Source organism: Anomaloglossus baeobatrachus, unplaced genomic scaffold, assembly GCF_048569485.1.
Source record: "Anomaloglossus baeobatrachus isolate aAnoBae1 unplaced genomic scaffold, aAnoBae1.hap1 Scaffold_2909, whole genome shotgun sequence".
Lineage (NCBI taxonomy): Eukaryota > Metazoa > Chordata > Amphibia > Anura > Aromobatidae > Anomaloglossus > Anomaloglossus baeobatrachus.
Genome location: NW_027442360.1, coordinates 34,754 through 61,179, shown reverse-complemented (window position 1 = coordinate 61,179; position 26,426 = coordinate 34,754). Strand labels below are relative to the sequence as shown.

General features: G+C 53.2%; 1 protein-coding gene across 1 annotated transcript in view; it reads left to right on the top strand.

Moving 5' to 3' along the window:
* Nucleotides 1–26,426, top strand: part of LOC142266786 (tubulin alpha-3 chain) — a 72,738-nt gene that overhangs the window by 41,798 nt on the left and 4,514 nt on the right. Inside the window, exon 4 of the mRNA XM_075332318.1 lies at nucleotides 10,263–10,943. Coding sequence (XP_075188433.1) covers nucleotides 10,263–10,943 — 681 coding nt within the window. The remainder of the gene's footprint in view (nucleotides 1–10,262; nucleotides 10,944–26,426) is intronic.

Here is a 26,426-nt window from a genome sequence, read left to right as displayed (position 1 = left end):
GTCGTCCAAAGCTCCCTTCCTGGTGTTTCACCAGGACAAGGTGGTCCTGCGCCCGATTCAGGAGTTTCTCCCTAAGGTGGTATCCTCCTTTCACCTCAATCAGGATATCTCCTTGCCTTCCTTTTATCCGCATGCAGTTCATCGGTATGAGAAGGATTTGCATTTGTTAGATCTGGTGAGAGCACTCAGAATCTACATTTCCCGCACGGCGCCACTGCGCCGCTCAGATGCACTCTTTGTCCTTGTCGCTGGAAAGCGCAAAGGGTCGCAGGCTTCCAAATCCACCCTGGCTCGATGGATCAAGGAGCCAATTCTTGAAGCCTACCGTTCTGCTGGGCTTCCGGTTCCATCAGGGCTGAAGGCCCATTCTACCAGAGCCGTGGGTGCGTCCTGGGCGTTACGACACCAGGCTACGGCTCAACAGGTGTGCCAGGCAGCTACCTGGTCGAGTCTGCACACTTTCACCAAACATTATCAGGTGCATACCTACGCGGCGGCGGACGCCAGCCTAGGTAGAAGAGTCCTGCAGGCGGCAGTTGCCTCCTCGTAGAGGAGGGCTGTTTTGCAGCGGTATCTTGAGGTATTAATTTACCCACCCAGGGACTGCTTTTGGACGTCCCAATCGTCTGGGTCTCCCAATGGAGCGCCGAAGAAGAAGGGAATTTTGTTACTTACCGTAAATTCCTTTTCTTCTAGCTCCAATTGGGAGACCCAGCACCCGCCCCTGTTCCTTCGGGTTTTTTGGTTGTTCGGGTACACATGTTGTTCATGTTGAATGGTTTCAGTTCTCCGAGGTTCCTTCGGATTGAATTTGTTTAAACCAGTTATTGGCTTTCCTCCTTCTTGCTTTAGCACTAAAACTGAGCAGCCCGTGATCCCACGGGGGGTGTATAGCCAGAAGGGGAGGGGCCTTACACTTTTTAGTGTAATGCTTTGTGTGGCCTCCGGAGGCAGTAGCTATACACCCAATCGTCTGGGTCTCCCAATTGGAGCTAGAAGAAAAGGAATTTACGGTAAGTAACAAAATTCCCTTCTTTTATGGAAAATCTTACTGAAAAATGCAGGTCCCCCATTGACTTCCAAGCATCAAAATGCTTGTCCCGAGCACCGAACAGTTTTGTCTTCACTAATTTGCACCTTATACAATTAGTATTAGATCTGTCACACATCAGATTCGCGGTCAGCAAATGGCCCGGCCAGGGGTCTCCAGACCCGACCTCAACAGCCTTATATACAGTGTGTCCACCCATATCCTGTATACACCGCACCTATATACAGTGTGTCCAACCATATCCTGTACACACCGCACCTATATACAGTGTGTCCACCCATATCCTGTATACACCACACCTATATACAGTGTGTCCACCCATATCCTGTATACACCTCACCTATATACAGTGTGTCCACCCATCTCCTGTATACACCGCACCTATATACAGTGTGTCCACCCATATCCTATATACACCGCACCTATATACAGTGTGTCCACCCATATCCTGTATACACCGCACCTATATACAGTGTGTCCACCCATATCCTTTCCACTGCCATTAACTTGAGAACGGCGGCAGCTATAGGCATAGAAGTGGTGTCTAGGTATAGTAAAGTAGCCATGAGCTACGCAATGAAACCACCTATAGCGCCACCTGGTGGAAAACAACGGAGTTAGCATTTTTATCTCTAAAACTGAACGAGATAGAGAAAAAAAGTGAATTACAAAGTTGTAGGCATCATCAATTCAATAGGAATCCACACCTTGCATACAGAAATGCTATGATTAGAAGGTGTAAACCTCACAAGGCTGCGGACGTGAAGCGATACCTCATGGAGACCTTCCTACAAGTCATTGGGTATGGTGGCTGTGTGGAGTGGCCTCCTCTCACCTGACCTGACCCCATTGGACTTCTTTCTGTGAGGTCACATCAAACAGCAGGTGTATGCGACCCCTCCCCCAACATTGCAGGACCTACGACGACGTATCACAAATGCTTGTGCAGACGTGTCACCACCATATTGCACAGCGTGCAGCAAGATACAGTATGCTGTGCAGAGGCCAGATGTGCATTGCAGCCAGATACAGTATGCTGTGCAGAGGCCAGATGTGCATTGCAGCAAGATACAGTATGCTGTGCAGAGGCCAGATGTGCATTGCAGCTGACGGGGGCCACTAATGAGCGCCATATGCGTGACCAGCATTCAATGTTTCTTTGTCGCTCTATTGGGAGACCCAGACAATTGGGTGTATAGGCTATGCCTCCGGAGGCCGCACAAAGTATTACACTCAAAAGTGTTAAGCCCCTCCCCTTCTGCCTATACACCCCCCGTGCTCCCACGGGCTCCTCAGTTTTTTGCTTTGTGCGAAGGAGGTCAGACACGCACAGCACAGCTCCACAGATTGGTCAGCAGCAGCTGCTGACCATGTCGGATGGAAGAAAAGTGGGCCCATATAGGGCCCCCAGCATGCTCCCTTCTCACCCCACTCTTGTCGGCGGTGTTGTTAAGGTTGAGGTATCCATTGCGGGTACGGAGGCTGGAGCCCACATGCTGCTTTCCTTCCCCATCCCCCTCAGGGCTCTGGGTGAAGTGGGATCTTACCGGTCTCCAGGCACTGAGACCGTGCTCCATCCACAGCTCCTAAGACTCTGCTGGATAGGAGCCGGGTATCGTTCAGGGACATGGCCCTGCTACTTGAAGGTACTCTGTGTCCCTGTGGGGACCGCGCACAGCAACACTCCAGCATTGCTGGGTGTGCTAGTGCACCGGGCCGCGGCGCTGACCGGGTTAATGTGCCATTACACACTCAGCGTCGCTGAGTGTGTTTATGTAGGGGGACTACCGTACTACCGCCGCCGCCATGTTTTTAACACTGAGGCGCGGCTGGGACTTGTAGTGCGCCGGGGACTTCCGCGCGGCCGCGCTTTTATGGCAGCCGCGCTCATTACTTGAGTCCCCGGCTTGTACGGCCTAGTGTTTCCTCCTCCCGCCCACAGCCCTGACAGGCAGGGGAAGGGCGGGACGCTTTACAGACGAGCTGCAGTGAGGGCTGGAGCATGCTTTGCATACTCCACTCCCCTCACTGCACTGTGAGGCACCAGTTCCCGCACTTTCTAAGGGTCACGCCCACGGCTTCCTCCTCTCTCAGGACGCCGGCAGCCGTGCCATTACACACTCAGCATCGCTGAGTGTGTTTATGTAGGGAGACTACCGCGCTGACCGCCGCCGCCATGTTTTGACACTGAGGCGCGGCTGGGACTTGTAGTGCGCCGGGGACTTCCGCGCGGCCGCGCTTTTACGGCGGCCGCGTTTATTACTCGAGTCCCCGGCTTTTGCGGCCTAGTCTTTCTTCCTCCCGCCCACAGCCCTGACAAGCAGGGGAAGGGCGGGACGCTGCACAGGATGAGCAGCACTGAGGGCTGGAGCATGCTTTGCATACTCCATCCCCCTCACTGTCCTCTCCTCAGAAGCCGGCAGCCATTCCTGTCAGCTCCTTGAATGCTGCAGAGGGGGACAAATTCTGACAGACCCAGGCAGGGACCCTGGTGGCCTCACAACCGCTTTATGCGGGGGGTATGCAGCATCTGTGGTGCTAGCCACATTTGTGCAGGAGTGTAATTTTAAATCATATGTTTATAAGATATGCTTTACACTGTATGGTGCACAGTTGATTCTGTATATATATTGTGTTGCTCAGGGAAGTCAACAGCATGGCGCCCATAAAAGGCAGGAGCGCCAAACCACAGGCTTACTATGCTGCCTGCGCCGCATGTACGACCCCTCTGCCGGCAGGATCCACTGAGCAATCCAGACCGGTATCTCAGCACAGGGGCACTGTTGAATCATTGCTCCCTGGCCCACCTCAGTTGGACCAGAGGTCTCCCCGGGGTGTCTCATAGATCCCAGAGTGAGGTCTCTGATACAGACCCCAGCCCCTGACCGTCTAAGCGAGCTCGCTGGGAAATTCCCTCGACATCTTCATATTGGTCAGGGTCTCAGCGGGGGGAATCCCTGGATGATGAAGCGGAGACAGCTGATCAGGATTCTGATCCTGAGGCCGCTCTCAATCTTGATACGCCTGACGGGGACGCCATAGTGAACGATCTTATAGCGTCTATCAATCAAAGATGCCACTCACAGGCAGATGGAGCTCTGGTTGAAATCCATCTATGAAGCTATCAGCGCTTCTTTTACACCAGCATTTGCAGCCGTATGGGTGCTACAAGCTATCTCAGCAGGTCAAGCGCAAATTGACGCAGCCACACAGACGTCGGCATTTGCGTCTTACGCTATTAATGCTGTCCTGGACTCTGCGAGCCGTATGGCGGTTGCTTCCGCCAATTCGGTGGTACTCTGCAGGGCCTTGTGGCTACGGAACTGGAAGGCAGATTCTGCTTCCAAAAAAGCGTTTAACCAGTTTGCCAATTTCTGGCGACCGACTGTTTGGCGAACGTTTGGATGAAATCATCAAACAATACAAGGGAAAGGATACATCTTTACCCCAGCCCAAACCGAACATACCCCAACAGAGGATGGGGCAGTCGAGGTTTCGGTTCTTTCGGGGCGCGGGCAGGTCCCAATTCTCCTCGTCCAAAAGGCCTCTGAATAGATCAAGGGCTCTCCGATTCATGGCGGTCTAAGTCAAAAAGACCACCGGAGGTGCCGCTACCAAAGCGGCTTCTTGATGGCTTTCGTTCTCCTCAATCCGCATCCTCGGTTGGTGGCAGGCTTTCCCGCCTTTGCGACTCCTGGCTGCCAAGGGTAAAAGACCGTTGGGCGAGAGACATTCTGTCTCACGGTTACAAGTTAGAGTTCGCCTCTCGTCCCCCGACTCGATTCTTCAGGTTATCCCCGCCTCCCGAGCGAGCCGAGGCTCTTCTGCAGGCGCTGGGCACCCTGAGGGCAGAAGGAGTGGTGGTCCCTGTTCCTCTTCAGCAACAGGGTCACGGGTTTTTCTCCAACCTGTTTGTGGTTACAAAGAAGGACGGGTCTTTCCGTCCTGTCCTGGACCCGTAACTGCTCAACAAACACGTATAGACCAGACGGTTCCGGATGGAAACCCTCCGCTCCGTCATCGACTCAATGTCCCCAGAAGATTTCCTTGCATCGATCGATATCAAAGATGCTTTTCTCCACGTACCGGTGGCTCCAGAGCACCAACGCTTCTTGCGCTTCACCATAGGAGACGAACACCTGCAGTTCGTGGCACTGCAGTTCGGCCTGGCTACATCCCCACGGGTTTTCACCAAGGTCAGGGCTACAGTAGTTGCGGTCCTCCACTCTCAGGGTCACTCGGTGATCCCTTACTTGGACGATCTGCTGATCAAGGCACCCTCTCAAGAGGCATGCCAACACAGCCCCGACGCTTCTCTGGGGGCTCTCCAGAGTTTCGGGTGGATCATCAATTTTCCAAAGTCAAATCTGACACCAGCCCAATCGCTGACATATCTTGGCATGGAGTTTCATACCCTATCGGCGATAGTGAAGCTTCCGCTGATCAACAAGCGTTCACTACAGAAAGGGGTGCAATCTCTCCTTCAAGGTCAAGCACACCCCTTGAAGGGCCTCATGCACTTCCTGGGGAAGATGGTGGCAGCAATGGAGGCAGTTCCTTTCGCGCAGTTTCACCTGCATCCTCTTCATTGGGACATCCTACGCAAATAGGACAGGAAACCGACGTCCCTCGACAGGAACGTCTCCCTCTCTCAGGCAACCAAAGCTTCCCTTAGGGGGTGGCTTTCTTCCCACTTCATTATCGCATGGGAAATCCTTCCTACCCCCATCCTGGGAGGTGGTCACAACGGACGCGAGTCTGTCAGGGTGGGGAGCAGTCTTTCTCCACCACAGGGCTCAGGGTACGTGGACTCAGCAAGAGTCCTCGCTTCAGATCAATGTTCTGAAGATCAGGGCAGTGTATCTTGCCCTAAAAAGTGTTCCAGCAGTGGCTGGAAGGCAAGCAGATCCGAATTCAGTCGGACAACTCCACAGTGGTGGCTTACATCAACCACCAAGGCGGAACACGCAGTCGGCAAGCCTTCCAGGAAGTCCGGCGGATTTTGATGTGGGTGGAAGCCACGGCCTCCACCATCTCCGCAGTTCACATCCCGGGCGTCGAAAACTGGGAAGCAGACTTTCTCAGTCGCCAGGGCATGGACGCAGGGGAATGGTCTCTTCACCCGGGCGTGTTTCAGGAGATCTGTTGCCGCTGAGGGAGGCCGGACGTCGACCTAATGGCGTCCCGGCACAACAACAAGGTCATGGCATTCATGGCACGCTCTCACGATCACAGAGCTATGGCGGCAGACGCCTTAGTTCGGAATTGGTCGCAGTTTCAACTCCCTTATGTGTTTCCTCCGCTGGCACTGTTGCCCAGAGTGTTACGCACGATCAGGGCCGACTGCCGCCGCGCCATCCTCGTCACTCCAGACTGGCCGAGGAGGTCGTGGTACCCGGATCTGTGGCATCTCACGGTAGGCCAAACGTGGGCACTACCAGTCCGACCAGACTTGCTGTCTCAAGGGCCGTTTTTCCATTTGAATTCTGCGGCCATCAACCTGACACTGTGGCCATTGAGTCCTAGATCTAGCGTCTTCAGGATTATCTCAAGAGGTCATTGCCACTATGAGACAGGTTAGGAAACCAACGTCCGCCAAGATCTACCACAGGACGTGGAAAAATTTCCTGTCGTGGTGCTCTGCTCGGGGTTTTTCTCCCTGGCCTTTTGCCTTGCCCATTTTTCTGTCCTTCCTTCAATCTGGACTGGAAAAGGGTTTGTCGCTCGGCTCCCTTAAGGGACAAGTCTCAGCGCTCTCTGTGTTTTTTCCAGTAGCGCCTAGCCAGACTTCCACAGGTATGCACGTTCCTGCAGGGGGTTGTCACATCGTTCATCCTTACAAGCGGCCGTTAGAACCCTGGGATCTGAACGGGGTGCTGATGGTTCTTCAGAAACCACCATTCGATCCAATAAGGGATATTTCTTTCTCACGCCTTTCGCAGAAAGTGATTTTCCTAGTAGCAGTCACTTCACTTCGGAGAGTGTCTGAGCTAGCAATGTTGTCGTGCAAAGCCCCTTTCCTGGTGTTCACCAGGACAAGGTGGTTCTGCGTCTGGTTCTGGAATTTCTCCCAAGGGTGGTACCCCCCTTTCATCTCAATCAGGATATCTCCTTACCCTCTTTTTGTCATCATCCAGTTCACCAATGTGAAAAGGATTTGCACTGGTTAGATCTGGTGAGAGCACTCAGGCTCTACATTTCTCGTACGGCGCCCCTGCGCCGCTCGGATGCACTCTTTGTCCTTGTCGCTGGCCAGCGTAAAGGGTCACAGGCTTCCAAATCAACCCTGGCCCGGTGGATCAAGGAACCAGTTCTCGAAGCTTACCGGGCTGCCGGTTCCCTCAGGGCTCTAGGCCCATTCTACCAGAGCCGGGGGCGCGTCCTGGGCTTTGAGGCACCAGGCTACGGGTCAGCAGGTGTGTCAGGCGGCTACCTGGTCGAGCCTGCACACTTTCACGAAACACTATCAGGTGCATACCTATGCTTCGGCGGATGCCAGCCTAGGTAGACGAGTCCTTCAGGCGGCGGTTGCCCACCTGTAGGAAGAGGCCGTTTTACGGCTCTATTACGAGGTATTATTTTACCCACCCAGGGATTGCTTTTGGACATCCCAATTGTCTGGGTCTCCCAATAGAGCGACAAAGAAGAAGGGAATTTTGTTTACTTACCGTAAATTCCTTTTCTTCTAGCTCTAATTGGGAGACCCAGCACCCGCCCCTGTTTTTTTGTGTACACATGTTGTTCATGTTGTTTGGTTTCAGTTCTCCGATATTCCTTCGGATTGAATCTACTTTACACCAGTTTATAATCTTTTCCTCCTTCTTGCTTTTGCACCAAAACTGAGGAGCCCGTGGGAGCACGGGGGGTGTATAGGCAGAAGGGGAGGGGCTTAACACTTTAGAGTGTAATACTTTGTGCGGCCTCCGGAGGCATAGCCTATACACCCAATTGTCTGGGTCTCCCAATTAGAGCTAGAAGAAAAGGAATTTACGGTAAGTAAACAAAATTCCCTTCTTTGGGGGGTCATGGGTTTCATATCATAGCATTTCTGTATGCAAGGTGTGGATTCGTATTGAATTGATGATGCCCTACAACTTTGTAATTCACATTTTTTCTCTATTTCGTTCCGTTTTCGAGATAAAAATGCTACGCCCGTTGTTTTCCACCAGGTGGCGCTATAGGTGGCTTCATTGCGTAGCGCATGGCTACTTTACTATACCTAGACACCACTTCTATGCCTATAGCTGCCGCCGTTCTCAAGTTAATGGCGGTGGACAGGATATGGGTGGACACGCTGTATATAGGTGCGGTGTATACAGGAGATGGGTGGACACGCTGTATATAGGTGCGGTGTATACAGGAGATGGGTGGCCACACTGTATATAGGTGCGGTGTATACAGGAGATGGGTGGACACACTGTATATAGGTGCGGTGTATAGAGGATATGGGTGGACACACTGTATATAGGTGCGGTGTATACAGGAGATGGGTGGACACGCTGTATATAGGTGCGGTGTATAGAGGATATGGGTGGACACACTGTATATAGGTGCGGTGTATACAGGAGATGGGTGGACACGCTGTATATAGGTGCGGTGTATACAGGAGATGGGTGGACACACTGTATATAGGTGCAGTGTATACAGGAGATGGGTGGACACACTGTATATAGGTGCGGTGTATACAGGAGATGGGTGGACACGCTGTGTATAGGTGCGGTGTATACAGGAGATGGGTGGACACACTGTATATAGGTGCGGTGTATACAGGAGATGGGTGGACACGCTGTGTATAGGTGCGGTGTATACAGGAGATGGGTGGATACGCTGTATATAGGTGCGGTGTATACAGGAGATGGGTGGACACGCTGTATATAGGTGCGGTGTATACAGGAGATGGGTGGACACGCTGTATATAGGTGCGGTGTATACAGGAGATGGGTGGACACGCTGTATATAGGTGCGATGTATACAGGAGATGGGTGGACACGCTGTATATAGGTGCGGTGTATACAGGAGATGGGTGGACGCGCTGTATATAGGTGCGGTGTATACAGGAGATGGGTGGACGCGCTGTATATAGGTGCGGTGTATACAGGAGATGGGTGGACGCGCTGTATATAGGTGCGGTGTATACAGGAGATGGGTGGACGCGCTGTATATAGGTGCGGTGTATACAAGAGATGGGTGGACACGCTGTATATAGGTGCGGTGTATACAGGAGATGGGTGGACACGCTGTATATAGGTGCGGTGTATACAGGAGATGGGTGGACACACTGTATATAGGTGCGGTGTATACAGGAGATGGGTGGACACACTGTATATAGGTGCGGTGTATACAGGAGATGGGTGGACACACTGTATATAGGTGCGGTGTATACAGGAGATGGGTGGACACACTGTATATAGGTGCGGTGTATACAGGAGATGGGTGGACACACTGTATATAGGTGCGGTGTATACAGGAGATGGGTGGATGCACTGTATATAGGTGCGGTGTATACAGGAGATGGGTGGACACACTGTATATAGGTGCGGTGTATACAGGAGATGGGTGGACACGCTGTATATAGGTGCAGTGTATACAGGAGATGGGTGGACACGCTGTATATAGGTGCGGTGTATACAGGAGATGGGTGGACACACTGTATATAGGTGCGGTGTATACAGGAGATGGGTGGACACACTGTATATAGGTGCGGTGTATACAGGAGATGGGTGGACACACTGTATATAGGTGCGGTGTATACAGGAGATGGGTGGCCACACTGTGTATATAGGTGCGGTGTATACAGGAGATGGGTGGACACACTGTATATAGGTGCGGTGTATACAGGAGATGGGTGGACACACTGTATATAGGTGCGGTGTATACAGGAGATGGGTGGACACACTGTATATAGGTGCGGTGTATACAGGAGATGGGTGGACACACTGTATATAGGTGCGGTGTATACAGGAGATGGGTGGACACGCTCTGTATAGGTGCGGTGTATACAGGAGATGGGTGGACACACTGTATATAGGTGCGGTGTATACAGGAGATGGGTGGACGCACTGTATGAAGCTGGCGTTACATGATCGCAGGGCTGTGATGGTGACTGAGGCTCCTCTACGGCCCCTATGATCAGCACTGATCTATACATAGAGGACATGGAAGGCTTTGGTTATGACAGTTATGTGTAATATGGCACTATCTTCTCTCGCAGGCTGACCAGTGCACCGGATTACAAGGTTTCCTCATTTTCCACAGCTTTGGAGGCGGCACAGGCTCAGGATTTGCATCTCTTCTGATGGAGAGACTCTCTATAGATTATGGCAAGAAGTCCAAGCTTGAGTTTGCAATCTACCCAGCACCGCAAGTGTCCACAGCAGTGGTGGAGCCATACAACTCCATACTGACCACACACACCACGCTGGAGCATTCAGATTGTGCCTTTATGGTGGACAATGAGGCCATTTATGATATTTGTCGCCGTAACTTGGACATTGAACGTCCAACATACACAAATCTCAACCGTCTCATTGGGCAGATCGTGTCGTCCATCACTGCCTCGCTGAGGTTTGATGGGGCTTTAAACGTTGATCTCACCGAATTTCAGACAAACCTGGTTCCATATCCACGTATCCATTTCCCGCTGGTCACGTACGCGCCTGTCATCTCTGCAGAGAAGGCCTACCACGAGCAGCTGTCCGTGGCCGAAATAACCAATGCCTGCTTTGAGCCTGCAAACCAGATGGTGAAGTGTGACCCCCGCCACGGCAAATACATGGCCTGCTGCATGTTATACAGGGGGGACGTGGTCCCCAAGGATGTCAACGCCGCCATCGCAACCATTAAGACAAAACGCACTATTCAGTTTGTAGACTGGTGCCCAACAGGATTCAAGGTTAGTATTAGAAACCCACCCACACCGGCCTAAATGGAAAGTGTCATTACCAGTGCCGAGAATATTAGCACAGAATTAGATTGGTGGAAAAACCCATATAATAAAGTGAAGCCTATAGAAAAGATATACCATCACATGACTAGTGGGGTGCAGATTGTGAGATTGAAGCGGATCCTCACTAATTTTCCTACACATTGACATTTTAGCCCCTTCAGTCTCAGGATTGTGGGGGGTCCTAGAAGTATAACCCTACTGATAATAAAGTGATGGCATGTCCGTGCCAAGGAAAGGTCATCAATATACCAAGTCTGAAGACTCCATTAGGCCCTGTGCGCACACTGCGTTTTTACCCGCTTTTTTTGTGCGTTTTTGCTGCAGAAATTTGAGAAAATGGTTGTGCCTTTCTGCAGACATTCCCCAGCAAAACCTATGGGGAAAAAAAATAGCTGTGCGCACACTGCGTTTTCTTCGGCGCTCCATTGGGAGACCCAGACGATTGGGTGTATAGCTACTGCCTCCGGAGGCCACACAAAGTATTACACTAAAAAGTGTAAGGCCCCTCCCCTTCTGCGTATACACCCCCCGTGGGATCACGGGCTGCTTCAGTTTTATGCTTTGTGCGAAGGAGGTCAGACATCCACGCATAGCTCCACTGTTTTTAGTCAGCAGCAGCTGCTGACTATGTCGGATGGAAGAAAAGAGGGCCCATACTAGGGCCCCCAGCATGCTCCCTTCTCACCCCACTTTTGTCGGCGGTGTTTGTTAAGGTTGAGGTACCCATTGCGGGTACGGAGGCTGGAGCCCACATGCTGTTTTCCTTCCCCATCCCCCTGAAGGGCTCTGGTGAAGTGGGATCTTACCGGCCTCCAGGCTCTGAGGCCGGGCTCCATCCACAGACCCGGAGATCCTGCTGGAATGGAGCGGAGTATCGTCAGGGACAGGCCCTGCAACGTTAAGGTACTCTGTGTCCCCGTACAGTCTATGCACAGACACACTCCAGCGTTGCTGGGTGTGTTAGTGCGCCGGGGACAGTAGCGCTGCGCGCTTGGGCTTTACTCACTGCAGCTTAGCTGAGTGAGTTTATGTGTCGGGAACTACCGCGCCAGCCGCTGCTGGAGCTGCGGCGCGGCTGAGACTTGTGGTGCGCCGGGGACTTTCGCGCTGCCGCGCTTTTACGACGGCAGCGCTTATAAATCTAGTCCCCGGCTTTTGCGGCCTAGTTACGTTTCGTTCCCGCCCCCAGCCCTGTCAGTCAGGGAAGGGGAGAGACGCTGTACAATAGTCAGCGCCGAGGGCTGGAGTCTTATTTACATACTCCAGCCCTCTCACTGGGCACAGGGGGACGCCAGTTTCCCGCTCTTGTCTGGGGCACGCCCACGGCCCGCCCCTCTTCACAGGACGCCGGCAGCCATTCCTGCAGGCAATCTAAGCTGGAGAACGGACACAGGCTCTGGGAGACCCAGCAAAGGGATTCTGGCGACCACTTACCCGCTTATGCGGGCGGTAAGCAGCACCTTGGTGCTGACCCCACTATCGCCACAGTGGTTTTTTTTTGTGTACTTTATCCTTGTACTTATATTTGCAAGACCATACACAGACACACGCCAGCATTGCTGGGCGTGTTAGTGCGCCGAGGACAACAGCGCTGCGCGCTTGGACTATACTCACTGCAGCTTAGCTGAGTGAGTTTATCTGTGGGAAACTGCCGCGCTGGAGGCTGCGGCGCGGCTGAGACTTGTGGCTGTACGGTCGCTTCTTGGCGATATACCCCTAGATAGCTCTTAGGAGACAACAGCATGTCGTCAGCATAGAGCAAGGGGGCCAAGGCACAGGCTTTCCTGTCTGTACCGCACGTGAGGCTGTTGTACCGGCAGGTTCCACTAACCCCTAATGGGTAGAGTCTCTGCTAGTGGTGGCCCAGAGAGGGCCACCTGTGAAACTGTCCAGAGGACAGAGTTTGCAGTTTTTTTTTTTTTGCTGATAAAATGTCTTGGACTATGAACAAAATTCTAGCAACTTTGCAGTCCAGGGCGGTGACTCAGACCAAGGGCATTGTTGAATCAAGGCTCCCCGGTCTCCCTCAGTTGGAACTAATCCGTGCTCCAAGGGGGTCCCATACATCCCAGACTGAAGGCTCTGACACGGACGACAGTCCCAGACAGCCTAAGCGAGCTCGCTGGGAGAGACCCTCGACTTCACACTGGTCAGGGTCTCAGCGAGGGGATTCTCTGTTTGATAAGGTAGCTGGTCAGGTTTCGGATCCTGTAACCGCTTTCATTCTGGATGCTCCTAATGGGACGCCATGGTGAATGATCTCATAGCGCCCATCAATACACTGGTGGATATTTCTCCCTCAGCCCCTCCAGTGGAGGAGGCAGCTTCAGCAGGAGAAATTCCATTTCAGGTATCCCAAGCGTAAATTCAGTACCTTTTGGGCCTCTCTGACTCAGAGGAGCAGTCCACAAACACTACGCTTATCCAGACAAGCTTTTCTCCACCGCGACATCCTCCATAGTTGCAGTGGAAGACGGGACTTCACTTAAAGATGCCATTGACAGACAGATGGACCTCTGGTTGAAATCTGTCTGTGAAGCTATCGGCGTGTCGTTTGCTCCGGCATTCGCAGCCGTATGGTCACTCCAAGCTATTTCAGCTGGTCTTGCGCAGATAGACACTGTCACACGTACATCTGTGCCGCAGGTGGCGTCCTTAACCTCGCATTGCGACTTACGCTATTCATGCTGTCCTGGACTCTACGGGCCGTACGCCGGTGGCATACGCCAACTCCGTGGTTTTGCGCAGACCCTTGGGGTTAAGGGAATGGAAGGCAGCTCCTGCTTCCAAAAAGGGCTTAACCAGTTTGCCATTATCTGGTGACAGACTGTTGGCTGAGCGATTGGATGAAATCATTAAACAGGCCAAGGGTAAGGATTCTTCCTTACACCAGCCCAGATCAAACAAGACCCAAGGAAGGACAGTCGACGTTTCGGTCCTTTCCAGGCTCGGGCTGGTCCCAATTTTCCTAGTCCAAAAGGACTCAAAAGGCTCAGAGGGGCTCAGACTCCTGGCGGGCTCAATCACGCCCACAGAAGGCAGCCGGAGGAACCGCTACCAAGGCAGTTTCCTCATGACTTTCAGCCCTCTCTCTCTCTCTCTCTCTCCGCATCCACGGTCGGTGGCAGACTCTCCCGCTTTGGCGGCATTTAGCTGCCACAGGTCAAAGACCGGTGGGTGAGAGACATTTTCTCTCACGTGTACAGGATAGAGTTTTGTTCTCGTCCTCCGGCTCGATTGTTCAGAACTTCCCCACCTCTCGACCGAGCCGATGCTCTTCTGCAGGCAGAAGGAGTGATAATCCCTGTTCCTCTTCAGGAACAAGGTCACGGTTTTTACTCCAATCTGGTTGTGGTGCCAAAAAAGGACGGCTCTTCCGTTCCGTTCTAGACCTAAAACTGCTCAAAAAGCAGTGTAAACCAGGCGGTTCCGGATGGAATCCCTCCGCTCCGTCATTGCCTCAAGGTCTCAAGGAGATTCCTGGCATCAAGAGACATCAGGATGCTTATCTCCACGTGCCAATTGCTCCAGAGCACCAGCGTTTTGCTGCGATTCGTTACGAAAACGAGCAACTTCAGTTCGTAGACCTGCCCTTAGGTCTGGCGACAGCCCCACGGGTTTTCACCAAGGTCACGGCAGCAGTGGTAGCAGTCCGGCACTCTCAGGGTCACTCTGTGATCACTTACTTGGACGATCTACTTGTCAACGCACCCTCTCAAGAGGCATGCCAACGCAGCCTGAACGTTGCGCTGGAGACTCTCCAGAGTTTCGGGTGGATCATCAACTTTTCAAAGTTAAATCTGACACCGACCCAATTACTGACATATCTTGGCATAGAGTTCTATACTCTCTCAGCGATAGTGAAGCTTCCGCTGGACAAACAGCGTTCACTACAGACGGGGGTGCAGTCTCTCCTTCAAGGCCAGTCACACCCCTTAAGACGCCTCATGCACTTCCTACCGAAGATGGTAGCAGCAATGGAGGCAGTCCCTTTCGCGCAGTTTCATCTGCGTCCACTTCAATGGGACATTCTCCGCCAAAGCGATGGGAAGTCGACGTCCCTAGACAGGAACGTCTCCTTTTCTCAGACGGTCAAGGACTCTCTTCAGTGGTGACTTCTTCCCACCTCATTGTCAAAAGGAAGGTCCTTCCTACCCCCATCCTGGACGGCGGTCACGACAGACGTGAGTCTGTCAGGGTGGAGAATAGTCTTTCTCCACCACAGGGCTCAGGGTACGTGGACTCAGCAGGAGTCCACCCTTCAGATCAATGTTCTGGAAATCTAAGCAGTGTATCTTGCCCTGCAAGCCTTCCAGCAGTGGCTGGAATGCAAACAGATCCGAGTTCAGTCGGACAACTCCACAGCGGTAGCATACATCAACCACCAAGGCAGAATACGCAGTCGGCAAGCCTCCCAAGAAGTCCGGCGGATTCTGATGTGGGTGGAAGACAGAGCATCCACCATATCCGCAGTTCACATCCCGGGCGTAGAAAACTGGGAAGCAGACTTCCTCAGTCGCCAGGGTATGGACGCAGGGGAATGGTCTCTGCACCCGGACGGGTTTCAGGAAATCTGGGGCCTTCGGGGGAGGCCGGACGTCGACCTAATGGCGTCTAGGCACAACACCAAGGTCACGAGTTTCATGCTGTGGTCTTACGATCAACGAGCTCTGGCGGCAGGCGCCTTAGTTTAGGATGGGTCGCAGTTCCAGCTACCCTATGTGTTTCCCCCTCTGGCACTGTTGCCCAGAGTGCTACGCAAGATCAGCGCCGATTGCCGCCGCGCCCTCCTCGTCGCCTCAGACTAGCAGAAGAGGTCGTGGTACCCGGATCTGTGGCATCTCACAGTCGGCCAGCCGTGGGCACTACCAGACCGGACAAACTTACTGTCCCAAGGGCCGCTTTTTCCATCTGAATCCTACGGCCCTAAACCTGACTGGGTGGCCATTGAGTCCTGGATCCTAGCGTCTTCAGGATTATCTCATGACGTCATTGCCACTATGTGACGGGCTTGGAAGCCGACGTCTGCCAAGTTCTACCACTGGACGTGGAAGATATTCTTACCTTAGTGCTCTGTTCAGGGACTGTCTCCCTGGCCATTTGCATTGCCTACTTGTCTTTCCTTCCTGCAATCGGGTTGGGAAACAGGTTTGTTGCTCGGCTCCCTTAAAGGATAAGTTCCAGCGCTGTCTGTATTTTTTCAGAAGCGTCTAGCACGACTTCCTCAGGTACGCACGTTCCTGCAGGGGGTTTGTCACATTGTCCCTCCGTACTGAGGCCGTTAGACCCATGGGATCTGACCAGGGTACTAATTGCTCTCCAGAAGCCGCCATTCGAGCCTCTGAGGGATGTTTCACTTTCTCGACTTTCACAGAAAGTGGCCTTTCTGGTAGCGGTCACGTCCCTTCGGAGAGTGTCCGAGCTAGCAGCGCGGTCATCCAAAGCTCCCTTCCTGGTGTTTCACCAAGACAACGTAGTGCTGCGCCCGATTCCGGAGTTTTTCTCCCTAAGGTGGTATTCCCTTTTCATCACAAATCAGGATATCTCCTTACCTTCCTTTTGTTCTTGTCCATTTCATCGATATGAAATGGATTTGCATTGTTGGATCTGGTGAAGAGCACTCAGAATCTACATTTCCCGCACGGCGCCCCTGCGCCGATCGGATGCATTTTTTGTCCTTGTCACTGGTCAGCGCAAGGGGTCGCAGGCTGCCAAATCCACACTGGCTCGATGGATCAAGGAACCAATCCTTGAAGCCTACCGTTCTGCTGGGCTTCCGGTTCCATCAGGGCTGAAGGCCCATTCTACCAGAGCCGTGGGTGCGTCCTGGGCATTACGGCACCAGGCTACGGCTCAGCAGGTGTGCCAGGCGGCTACCTGGGCGAGTCTGCACACCTTCACCAAGCGTTATCAGGTGCATGCCTACGCTTAGGCGGATGCCAGCCTAAGTAGAAGAGTCCTGCAGGCGGCGGTTGCCTCCATGTAGGGAAGGGCTGTTTTTACAGTCCAAACTTGAGGTATTAATTTACCCACCCAGGGACTGCTTTTGGACGTCCCAATCGTCTGGGTCTCCCAATGGAGCGCCGAAGAAGAAGGGAATTTTGTTACTTACCGTAAATTCCTTTTCTTCTAGCTCCAATTGGGAGACCCAGCACCCGCCCCTGTTCCTTCGGGTTTTTTGGTTGTTCGGGTACACATGTTGTTCATGTTGAATGGTTTCAGTTCTCCGATGTTCCTTCGGATTGAATTTGTTTAACCAGTTATTGGCTTTCCTCCTTCTTGCTTTTGCACTAAAACTGAAGCAGCCCGTGATCCCACGGGGGGTGTATACGCAGAAGGGGAGGGGCCTTACACTTTTTAGTGTAATACTTTGTGTGGCCTCCGGAGGCAGTAGCTATACACCCAATCGTCTGGGTCTCCCAATTGGAGCTAGAAGAAAAGGAATTTACGGTAAGTAACAAAATTCCCTTCTTTTCTTAAGAAAATCTACCGAAATAATTTTCTTAAGAAAAAGAATGAGCAGTCACTTCTTTTCTGCAGGTAGCTGCGTTATTCACTCCATTGACTGCAATGTAATCATGAAATAGCGCAGGAATAGCGCAGGTAGCAAATCATGTGCGTTTCATTGCGTTTTCCTGCGTTATTCCCGCGTTGTTTCACGTTTTTCGGGACATAGTGTACATCACTGCCCTGTGTTTTGCAAGGACGTGATGTGACTAGAAGAGGAAGAGGAAGTTCCTCCATTTCTTTGTCGCTCTATTGGGAGACCCAGACAATTGGGTGTATAGGCTATGCCTCCGGAGGCCGCACAAAGTATTAGACTCAAAAGTGTTAAGCCCCTCCCCTTCTGCCTATACACCCCCCGTGCTCCCACGGGCTCCTCAGTTTTATTGCTTTGTGCGAAGGAGGCAGACCTGCACACATAGCTCCACAGATTGGTCAGCAGCAGCTGCTGACCAGGTCGGATGGAAGAAAAGTGGGCCCATATAGGGCCCCCAGCAGGCTCCCTTCTCACCCCACTCTTGTCGGCGGTGTTGTTAAGGTTGAGGTATCCATTGCGGGTACGGAGGCTGGAGCCCACATGCTGTTTTCCTTCCCCATCCCCCTCAGGGCTCTGGGCGAAGTGGGATCTTATCGGTCTCCAGGCACTGAGACCGTGCTTCATCCACAACTCCTGTGGAGCCTGCTGGATAGGAGCCGGGTACCGTTCAGGGACATGGCCCTGTTACTTGAAGGTACTCTGTATCCCTGTGGGGACCGCGCACGGCAACACCTCAGCTTTGCTGGGTGTGCTAGTGCACCGGGGACCGCGGCGCTGACCGGGTTAAACTGTGCCATTACACACTCAGCGTCGCTGAGTGTGTTTATATGTAGGGGCTACCGCGCTAACCGCCGCTGCCATGGGAAACTGCGGCGCGGCTGGGACTTGTAGTTCGCCGGGGACTTCGGCGCTGGCCGCGCTTTTACGGCGGCCACGCTTATACTCGAGTCCCCGGCTTTCTTGCGGCCTAGTTTCTTTTTCTCCCGCCCCCAGCCCTGACAGGCAGGGGAAGGGCGGGACGCTGCACGGAACGAGCAGCACTGAGGGCTGGAGTATGATTTCCATTCTCCACCCCCCTCACTGTGCACAGTGTGAGCACCAGTTCCCGCACTTTCTCGGCCACGCCCACGGCTCCCTCCTCTCGTCAGGACGCCGCAGCCATTCCTGTCAGCTCCTCCGACGCTGTAGAGGGGGACAAACCCTGGGAGACCCAGACACGGTCTCTGGTGGCCTCACAACCGCTTTAGGCTGGTGGTAAGCAGCACCTGTGGTGCTAGCCCCATGGTGCTGTAGTGTATTGATACATTATTTGTTTATAGTATACTCTTTCACTGTATGAGCCCAGTTCATTCTGGCTATATACCCTATTGTGTTACTCAGGGAAAACAATAGCATGGCGCCCACAAAGGCAGGGGTGCCAAAACACAGGCTTATTATGCTGCCTGCGCCGCTTGTACGACCCAGCTGCCGGCAGGTCCCACTGACCCTCATTGTGTGCAATGTTCGGCCCCTGTGGCACTTCTTCAGCCAGAGCCTCTGCTAAGAGGGGCCCAGGGGGAGCCACCTGCTGACACTGTCCAGGTGACGGGGACTGAGTTTGCAAAACTCTCTGAGACTATGGCTAAGATACTAGAAGCCTTGCAGTCCAGGCCGGTATCTCAGCAAAGGGACTCTGTTGAATCATTGTTCCCTGGCCCCCCTCAGTTGGACCAACAATGTCCTCCCGGGGTATCTCATACATCCCAGGCTGAGGGTTCTGACTTAGACCCCAGTCCCAGACCGACTAAGCGGGCTCGCTTAGAATTTCCCTCGACATCATATTGTTCAGGGTCTCAGCGGGGGGAATCTCTGGTTGATGATGCGGAGACAACTGATCAGGATTCTGATCCTGAGGGCGCTCTCAATCTTAATACTCCAGACGGGGACGCCATAGTGAACGACCTTATTGCGTCCATCAATCAAATGCTGGATATTTCTCCCTCAACTCCTCCGGCGGAGGAGTCAGCTTCTCAGCAGGAGAAATTCCGTTTCAGGTTTCCCAAGCGTACACCGAGTATGTTTCTAGACCACTCTGATTTCAGAGAGGCAGTCCAGAATCACCATGCTTGTCCAGATAAGCATTTTTTCTAAGCGCCTTAAGGATACACGTTATCCTTTCTTCGGCGCTCCATTGGGAGACCCAGACGATTGGGTGTATAGCTACTGCCTCCGGAGGCCACACAAAGCACTACACTAAAAAGTGTAAGGCCCCTCCCCTTCTGGCTATACACCCCCCGTGGGATCACGGGCTGCTCAGTTTTATGCTTTGTGCGAAGGAGGTCAGACATCCACGCATAGCTCCACTGTTTAGTCAGCAGTAGCTGCTGACTATGTCGGATGGAAGAAAAGAGGGCCCATACTAGGGCCCCCAGCATGCTCCCTTCTCACCCCACTTTTGTCGGCGGTGTTTGTTAAGGTTGAGGTACCCATTGCGGGTACGGAGGCTGGAGCCCACATGCTGTTTTCCTTCCCCATCCCCCTGAAGGGCTCTGGTGAAGTGGGATCTTACCGGCCTCCAGACTCTGAGGCCGGGCTCCATCCACAGACCCGGAGATCCTGCTGGATACGGAGCTGGGTACCGTCAGGGACAAGGCCCTGTAACATTCAGGTACTCTGTGTCCCCGTACAGACAGGCACAGACACACTCCAGCGTTGCTGGGTGTTCTAGTGCGCCGGGGACAGTAGCGCTGCGCGCTTGGGTTATACTCACTGCAGCTTTGCTGAGTGAGTTTATGTGTGGGGAACTACCGCGCCGGCCGCCATGGAGACTGCGGCGCGGCTGAGACTTGTGGTGCGCCGGGGACTTCGCGCCGACCGTGCTTTTACGACGGCAGCGCTTATAAATCTAGTCCCCGGCTTCTGCGGCCTAGTTACGCTTCGTTCCCGCCCCCAGCCCTGTCAGTCAGGGAAGGGGAGAGACGCTGTACAATAGTCAGCGCCGAGGGCTGGAGTCTTATTTACATACTCCAGCCCTCTCACTGGGCACAGTGGGACGCCAGTTTCCCGCTCTTTGTCTGCAGCACGCCCACGGCCCGCCCCTCTTCACAGGACGCCGGCAGCCATTCCTGCACGCAGTCTGAGCTGGAGAACGGACATAGCCCTGGGAGACCCAGACAAGGGATTCTGGCGACCACACACCCGCTGTTTAGCGGGCGGTAAGCAGCACCTAGGTGCTGACCCCACTAGTGCCACAGTGTTGTTTTGTGTACTTTTGTCTGTACCTATATATTGCACTGTACGGTCGCTTCTTGGCTTATACCCCTATATTGCTCTGAGGAGACAACAGCATGTCATCCGCAAAAAGCAAGGGTGCCAAGGCATGGGCTTCATATGCTGCCTGTACCGCATGTGGGGCTGATCTACCGGCAGGTTCCACTGACCCCCATTGTGTGCAATGTTCGGTCCCTGTGCCACTTCGTCAGCCGGAGTCTATGCTAGTAGTGGCCCAGGCAGAGACGCCTGTGAACCCTGCCCCGGTGACGGGGACAGAGTTTGCAGTTTTTGCTGATAAGATGTCTGTGACTATGACAAAAATTCTAGAAACTTTGCAGTCCAGGCCGGTCACTCAGACCATGGGTACTGCTGATTCAATGTTCCCCGGTCCCCCTCAGTTGGAACTAATCCGTGCTCCAAGGGGGTCCCAGGCATCACAGGCTGAAGGCTCTGACTCGGACGACAGTCCCAGGCAGCCTAAGCGAGCTCGCTGGGAGAGACCCTCGGCGTCATCACGCTGGTCAGGGTCTCAGCGAGAGGATTCTCTGTATGATGAGACAGAGCTAGGTGATCAGGAGTCTAATCCTGAGACTGCTCTCAACCTGGATACCCCTGATGGTGACGCCATGGTGAATGATCTTATAGCGGCCATCAATAGACTGCTGGATATTTCTCCTCCAGCGGAGGAGGCAGCAGCACAGCAGGAGAAATTCCATTTCAGGTATCCCAAACGTAAATTGAGTACTTTCCTGGACCACGCTGACTTCAGAGAAGCAGTCCAGAAACACCATGCTTATCCAGATAAGCGTTTCTCCAAACGTCTTAAGGATACACGTTATCCCTTTCCCCCTGACGTGGTCAAACGCTGGACCCAGTGTCCAAAGGTGGACCCCCCAATCTCCAGGCTTGCGGCTAGATCCATAGTTGCAGTGGAAGATGGGGCTTCACTTAAAGATGCCAATGACAGACAGATGGACCTTTGGTTGAAATCTGTCTATGAAGCTATCGGCGCGTCGTTTGCTCCAGCATTCGCAGCCGTGTGGGCACTCCAAGCTATTTCAGCTGGTCTGGCGCAGGTGGACTCTGTCATACGTCCATCAGTGCCGCAAGTGGCGTCCTTGACCTCGCAAATGTCTGCGTTTGCGACTTACGCTATCAATGCGGTCTTGGACTCTACCAGCCGTACGTCAATGGCGTCCGCCAACTCTGTGGTTTTTTGCAGAGCCTTATGGTTAAAGGAATGGAAAGCAGATTCTGCTTCCAAAAAATGCTTAACCAGTTTGCCATTATCTCAAGACAGACTGTTTGGTGAGCAATTGGCGGAAATCATTAAACAGTCCAAGGGTAAGGACTCTTCCTTACCCCAGCCCAGATCAAGCAAACCTCAACAGTGGAGGGGACAGTCGAGGTTTCGGTCCTTTCGAGGTTCGGGCAGGGCCCAATTCTCCTCGTCCAAAAGGACTCAGAAGGAGCAGAGGAGCTCAGATTCCTGGCGGACTCACTCACGCCCAAAGAAAGCAGCCGGAGGAACCACTTCCAAGCCGGCTGCCTCATGACTTTCGGCCTCCTCTCTCCGCATCCTCGGTCGGTGGCAGGCTCTCCCGCTTTGGCGACATTTGGCTGCCACAGGTCAAAGACCGGTGGGTAACAGACATTTTGTCTCACGGGTACCGGATAGAGTTCAGTTCTCGTCCTCCGCCTCGGTTCTTCAGAACTTCCCCACATCCCGACCGAGCCGATGCTCTTCTGCAGGCGGTGTGCTCTCTAAGGGCAGAAGGAGTGGTGATCCCTGTTCCTCTTCAGGAACGTGGTCAAGGTTTTTACTCCAATCTGTTTGTGGTGCCAAAAAAGGACGGCTCTTTCCGTCCTGTTCTGGACCTAAAACTTCTCAACAAGCACGTGAAAACCAGGCGGTTCCGGATGGAATCTCTCCGCTCCGTCATTGCCTCGATGTCTCAAGGAGATTTCCTAGCATCAATAGACATCAAAGATGCTTATCTCCACGTGCCGATTGCTCCAGAGCACCAGCGTTTTCTACGCTTCGTTATAGGAGACGAACACCTTCAGTTCGTAGCCCTGCCATTTGGTCTGGCGACAGCCCCACGGGTTTTCACCAAGGTCATGGCAGCAGTGGTAGCAGTCTTGCACTCTCAGGGACACTCGGTGATCCCTTACTTGGACGATCTACTTGTCAAGGCACCCTCTCAAGAGGCATGCCAACACAGCCTGAACGTTGCGCTGGAGACTCTCCAGACTTTCGGGTGGATCATCAACTTTTCAAAGTCAAATCTGTCACCGACCCAATCACTAACATATCTTGGCATGGAGTTTCATACTCTCTCAGCGATATTGAAGCTTCCGATGGACAAGCAGCGTTCACTACAGACAGGGGTGCACTCTCTCCTTCAAGGCCAGTCGCACCCCTTAAGACGCCTCATGCACTTCCTGGGGAAGATGGTGGCAGCAATGGAGGCAGTCCCGTTTGCGCAGTTTCATCTGCGCCCACTTCAATGGGACATTCTCCGCCAATGGGACGGGAAGTCGACGTCCTTAGACAGGAAAGTCTCCCTTTCCCAGACGGCCAAGGACTCTCTTCAATGGTGGCTTCTTCCCACCTCATTATCACAAGGAAGGTCCTTCCTACCCCCATCCTGGGCGGTGGTCACGACAGACGCGAGTCTGTCAGGGTGGGGAGCAGTTTTTCTCCACCACAGGGCTCAGGGTACGTGGACTCAGCAGGAGTCCACCCTTCAGATCAATGTTCTGGAAATCAGGGCAGTGTATCTTGCCCTACAAGCCTTCCAGCAGTGGCTGGAAGGAAAGCAGATCCGAATTCAGTCGGACAACTCCACAGCGGTGGCATACATCAACCACCAAGGCGGGACACGCAGTCGGCAAGCCTTCCAGGAAGTCCGGCGGATTCTGATGTGGGTGGAAGCCACGGCCTCCACCATATCCGCAGTTCACATCCCCGGCGTAGAAAACTGGGAAGCGGACTTCCTCAGTCGCCAGGGTATGGACGCAGGGGAATGGTCCCTTCACCCGGACGTGTTTCAGGAAATCTGTCGCCGCTGGGGAAGGCCGGATGTCGACCTAATGGCGTCCCGGCACAACAACAAGGTCCCAATTTTCATGGCACGGTCTCGCGATCACAGAGCTCTGGCGGCAGACGCCTTAGTGCAAGATTGGTCGCAGTTCCAGCTGCCCTATGTGTTTCCCCCTCTGGCACTCTTGCCCAGAGTGCTACGCAAGATCAGGTCCGATTGCCGCCGCGTCCTGCTCGTTGCCCCAGACTGGCCGAGAAGGTCGTGGTATCCGGATCTGTGGCATCTCACGGTCGGCCAACCGTGGGCGCTACCAGACCGGCCAGACTTACTGTCACAAGGGCCGTTTTTCCATCTGAATTCTACGGCCCTGAACCTGACTGTGTGGCCATTGAGTCCTGGATACTAGCATCTTCAGGATTATCTCAAGGGGTCGTGGCCACCATGAGACAGGCTAGGAAGCCCACGTCTGCTAAGATCTACCACAGAACGTGGAAGATTTTCTTATCCTGGTGCTCGGCACAGGGAGTGTCCCCCTGGCCATTTGCATTGCCTACTTTTCTTTCCTTCCTGCAATCTGGTTTGGAAAAAGGCTTATCACTCGGCTCCCTTAAAGGGCAAGTCTCAGCGCTATCGGTATTTTTTCAAAAGCGTCTAGCACGACTTCCTCAGGTACGCACGTTCCTGCAGGGGGTTTGTCACATCGTCCCTCCGTACAAACGGCCGTTAGATCCATGGGATCTGAACAGGGTACTAGTTGCTCTCCAGAAGCCGCCCTTCGAGCCTCTGAGGGATGTTTCACTTTCTCGACTCTCACAGAAAGTGGCCTTTCTGGTAGCGGTCACGTCTCTTCGGAGGGTATCCGAGCTGGCAGCGCTGTCATCCAAAGCTCCCTTCCTGGTTTTTCACCAGGACAAGGTAGTGCTGCGCCCCATTCAGGAGTTTCTCCCTAAGGTGGTATCCTCTTTTCATCTCAATCAGGATATTTCCTTACCTTCCTTTTGTCCTCATCCAGTTCATCGGTTTGAAAAGGATTTGCATTTGTTGGATCTCGTGAGAGCACTCAGAATCTACATTTCCCGCACGGCGCCCCTGCGCCGCTCGGATGCACTCTTTGTCCTTGTCGCTGGTAAGCGCAAAGGATCGCAGGCTTCCAAATCCACCCTGGCTCGATGGATCAAGGAACCAATTCTTGAAGCCTACCGTTCTGCTGGGCTGCCGGTTCCATCAGGGCTGAAGGCCCATTCTACCAGAGCCGTGGGTGCGTCCTGGGCATTACGACACCAGGCTACGGCTCAACAGGTGTGCCAGGCAGCTACCTGGTCGAGTCTGCACACTTTCACCAAACATTATCAGGTGCATACCTACGCTTCGGCGGACGCCAGCCTAGGTAGAAGAGTCCTGCAGGCGGCGGTTGCCTCCTCGTAGGGGAGGGCTGTTTTGCAGCTCTAACTTGAGGTATTAATTTACCCACCCAGGGACTGCTTTTGGACGTCCCAATCGTCTGGGTCTCCCAATGGAGCGCCGAAGAAGAAGGGAATTTTGTTACTTACCGTAAATTCCTTTTCTTCTAGCTCCAATTGGGAGACCCAGCACCCGCCCTGTTTCCTTCGGGATTTTTGATTTTTTCGGGTACACATGTTGTTCATGTTGAACGGTTTCAGTTCTCCGATGTTACTTCGGATTGAATTTGTTTAAACCAGTTATTGGCTTTCCTCCTTCTTGCTTTAGCACTAAAACTGAGCAGCCCGTGATCCCACGGGGGGTGTATAGCCAGAAGGGGAGGGGCCTTACACTTTTTAGTGTAGTGCTTTGTGTGGCCTCCGGAGGCAGTAGCTATACACCCAATCGTCTGGGTCTCCCAATTGGAGCTAGAAGAAAAGGAATTTACGGTAAGTAACAAAATTCCCTTCTTTCCCCCTGACGTGGTTAAAGGTTGGACTCAGTGTCCCAAAGTGGATCCTCCAATCTCCAGACTGGCGGCTAGATCCATACTTGCAGTGGAAGATGGGGCCTCGCTCAAAGATGCCACTGACAGGCAGATGGAGCTCTGGTTGAAATCCATCTATGAAGCTATCGGAGCTTCTTTTGCCCCAGCATTCGCAGCCGTATGGGCGCTACAAGCTATCTCAGCAGGTCAAGCGCAAATTGAAGCAGCCACATGCACGTCCGCGCCACAAGTGGCATCCATTACCACCCAGACCTCGGCATTTGCGTCTTACGCTATTAATGCTGTCCTGGACTCTGCGAGCCGTACGGCGGTTGCGGCCGCCAATTCGGTGGTACTCCGCAGGGCCTTGTGGCTACGGGAATGGAAGGCAGATTCTGCTTCCAAAAAGCGCTTAACCAGTTTGCCAATTTCTGGCGACAGGCTGTTTGGCGAGCGTTTGGATGAAATCATCAAACAATCCAAGGGAAAGGATACATCCTTACCCCAGCCCAAACAGAACATACCCCAACAGAGGAGAGGGCAGTCGAGGTTTCGGTCCTTTCGGGGCGAGGGCAGGTCCCAATTCTCCTCGTCCAAAAGGTCTCAGAAAGAACAAAGGAACTCTGATGCATGGCGGTCTAAGTCACGTCCTAAAAAGACCA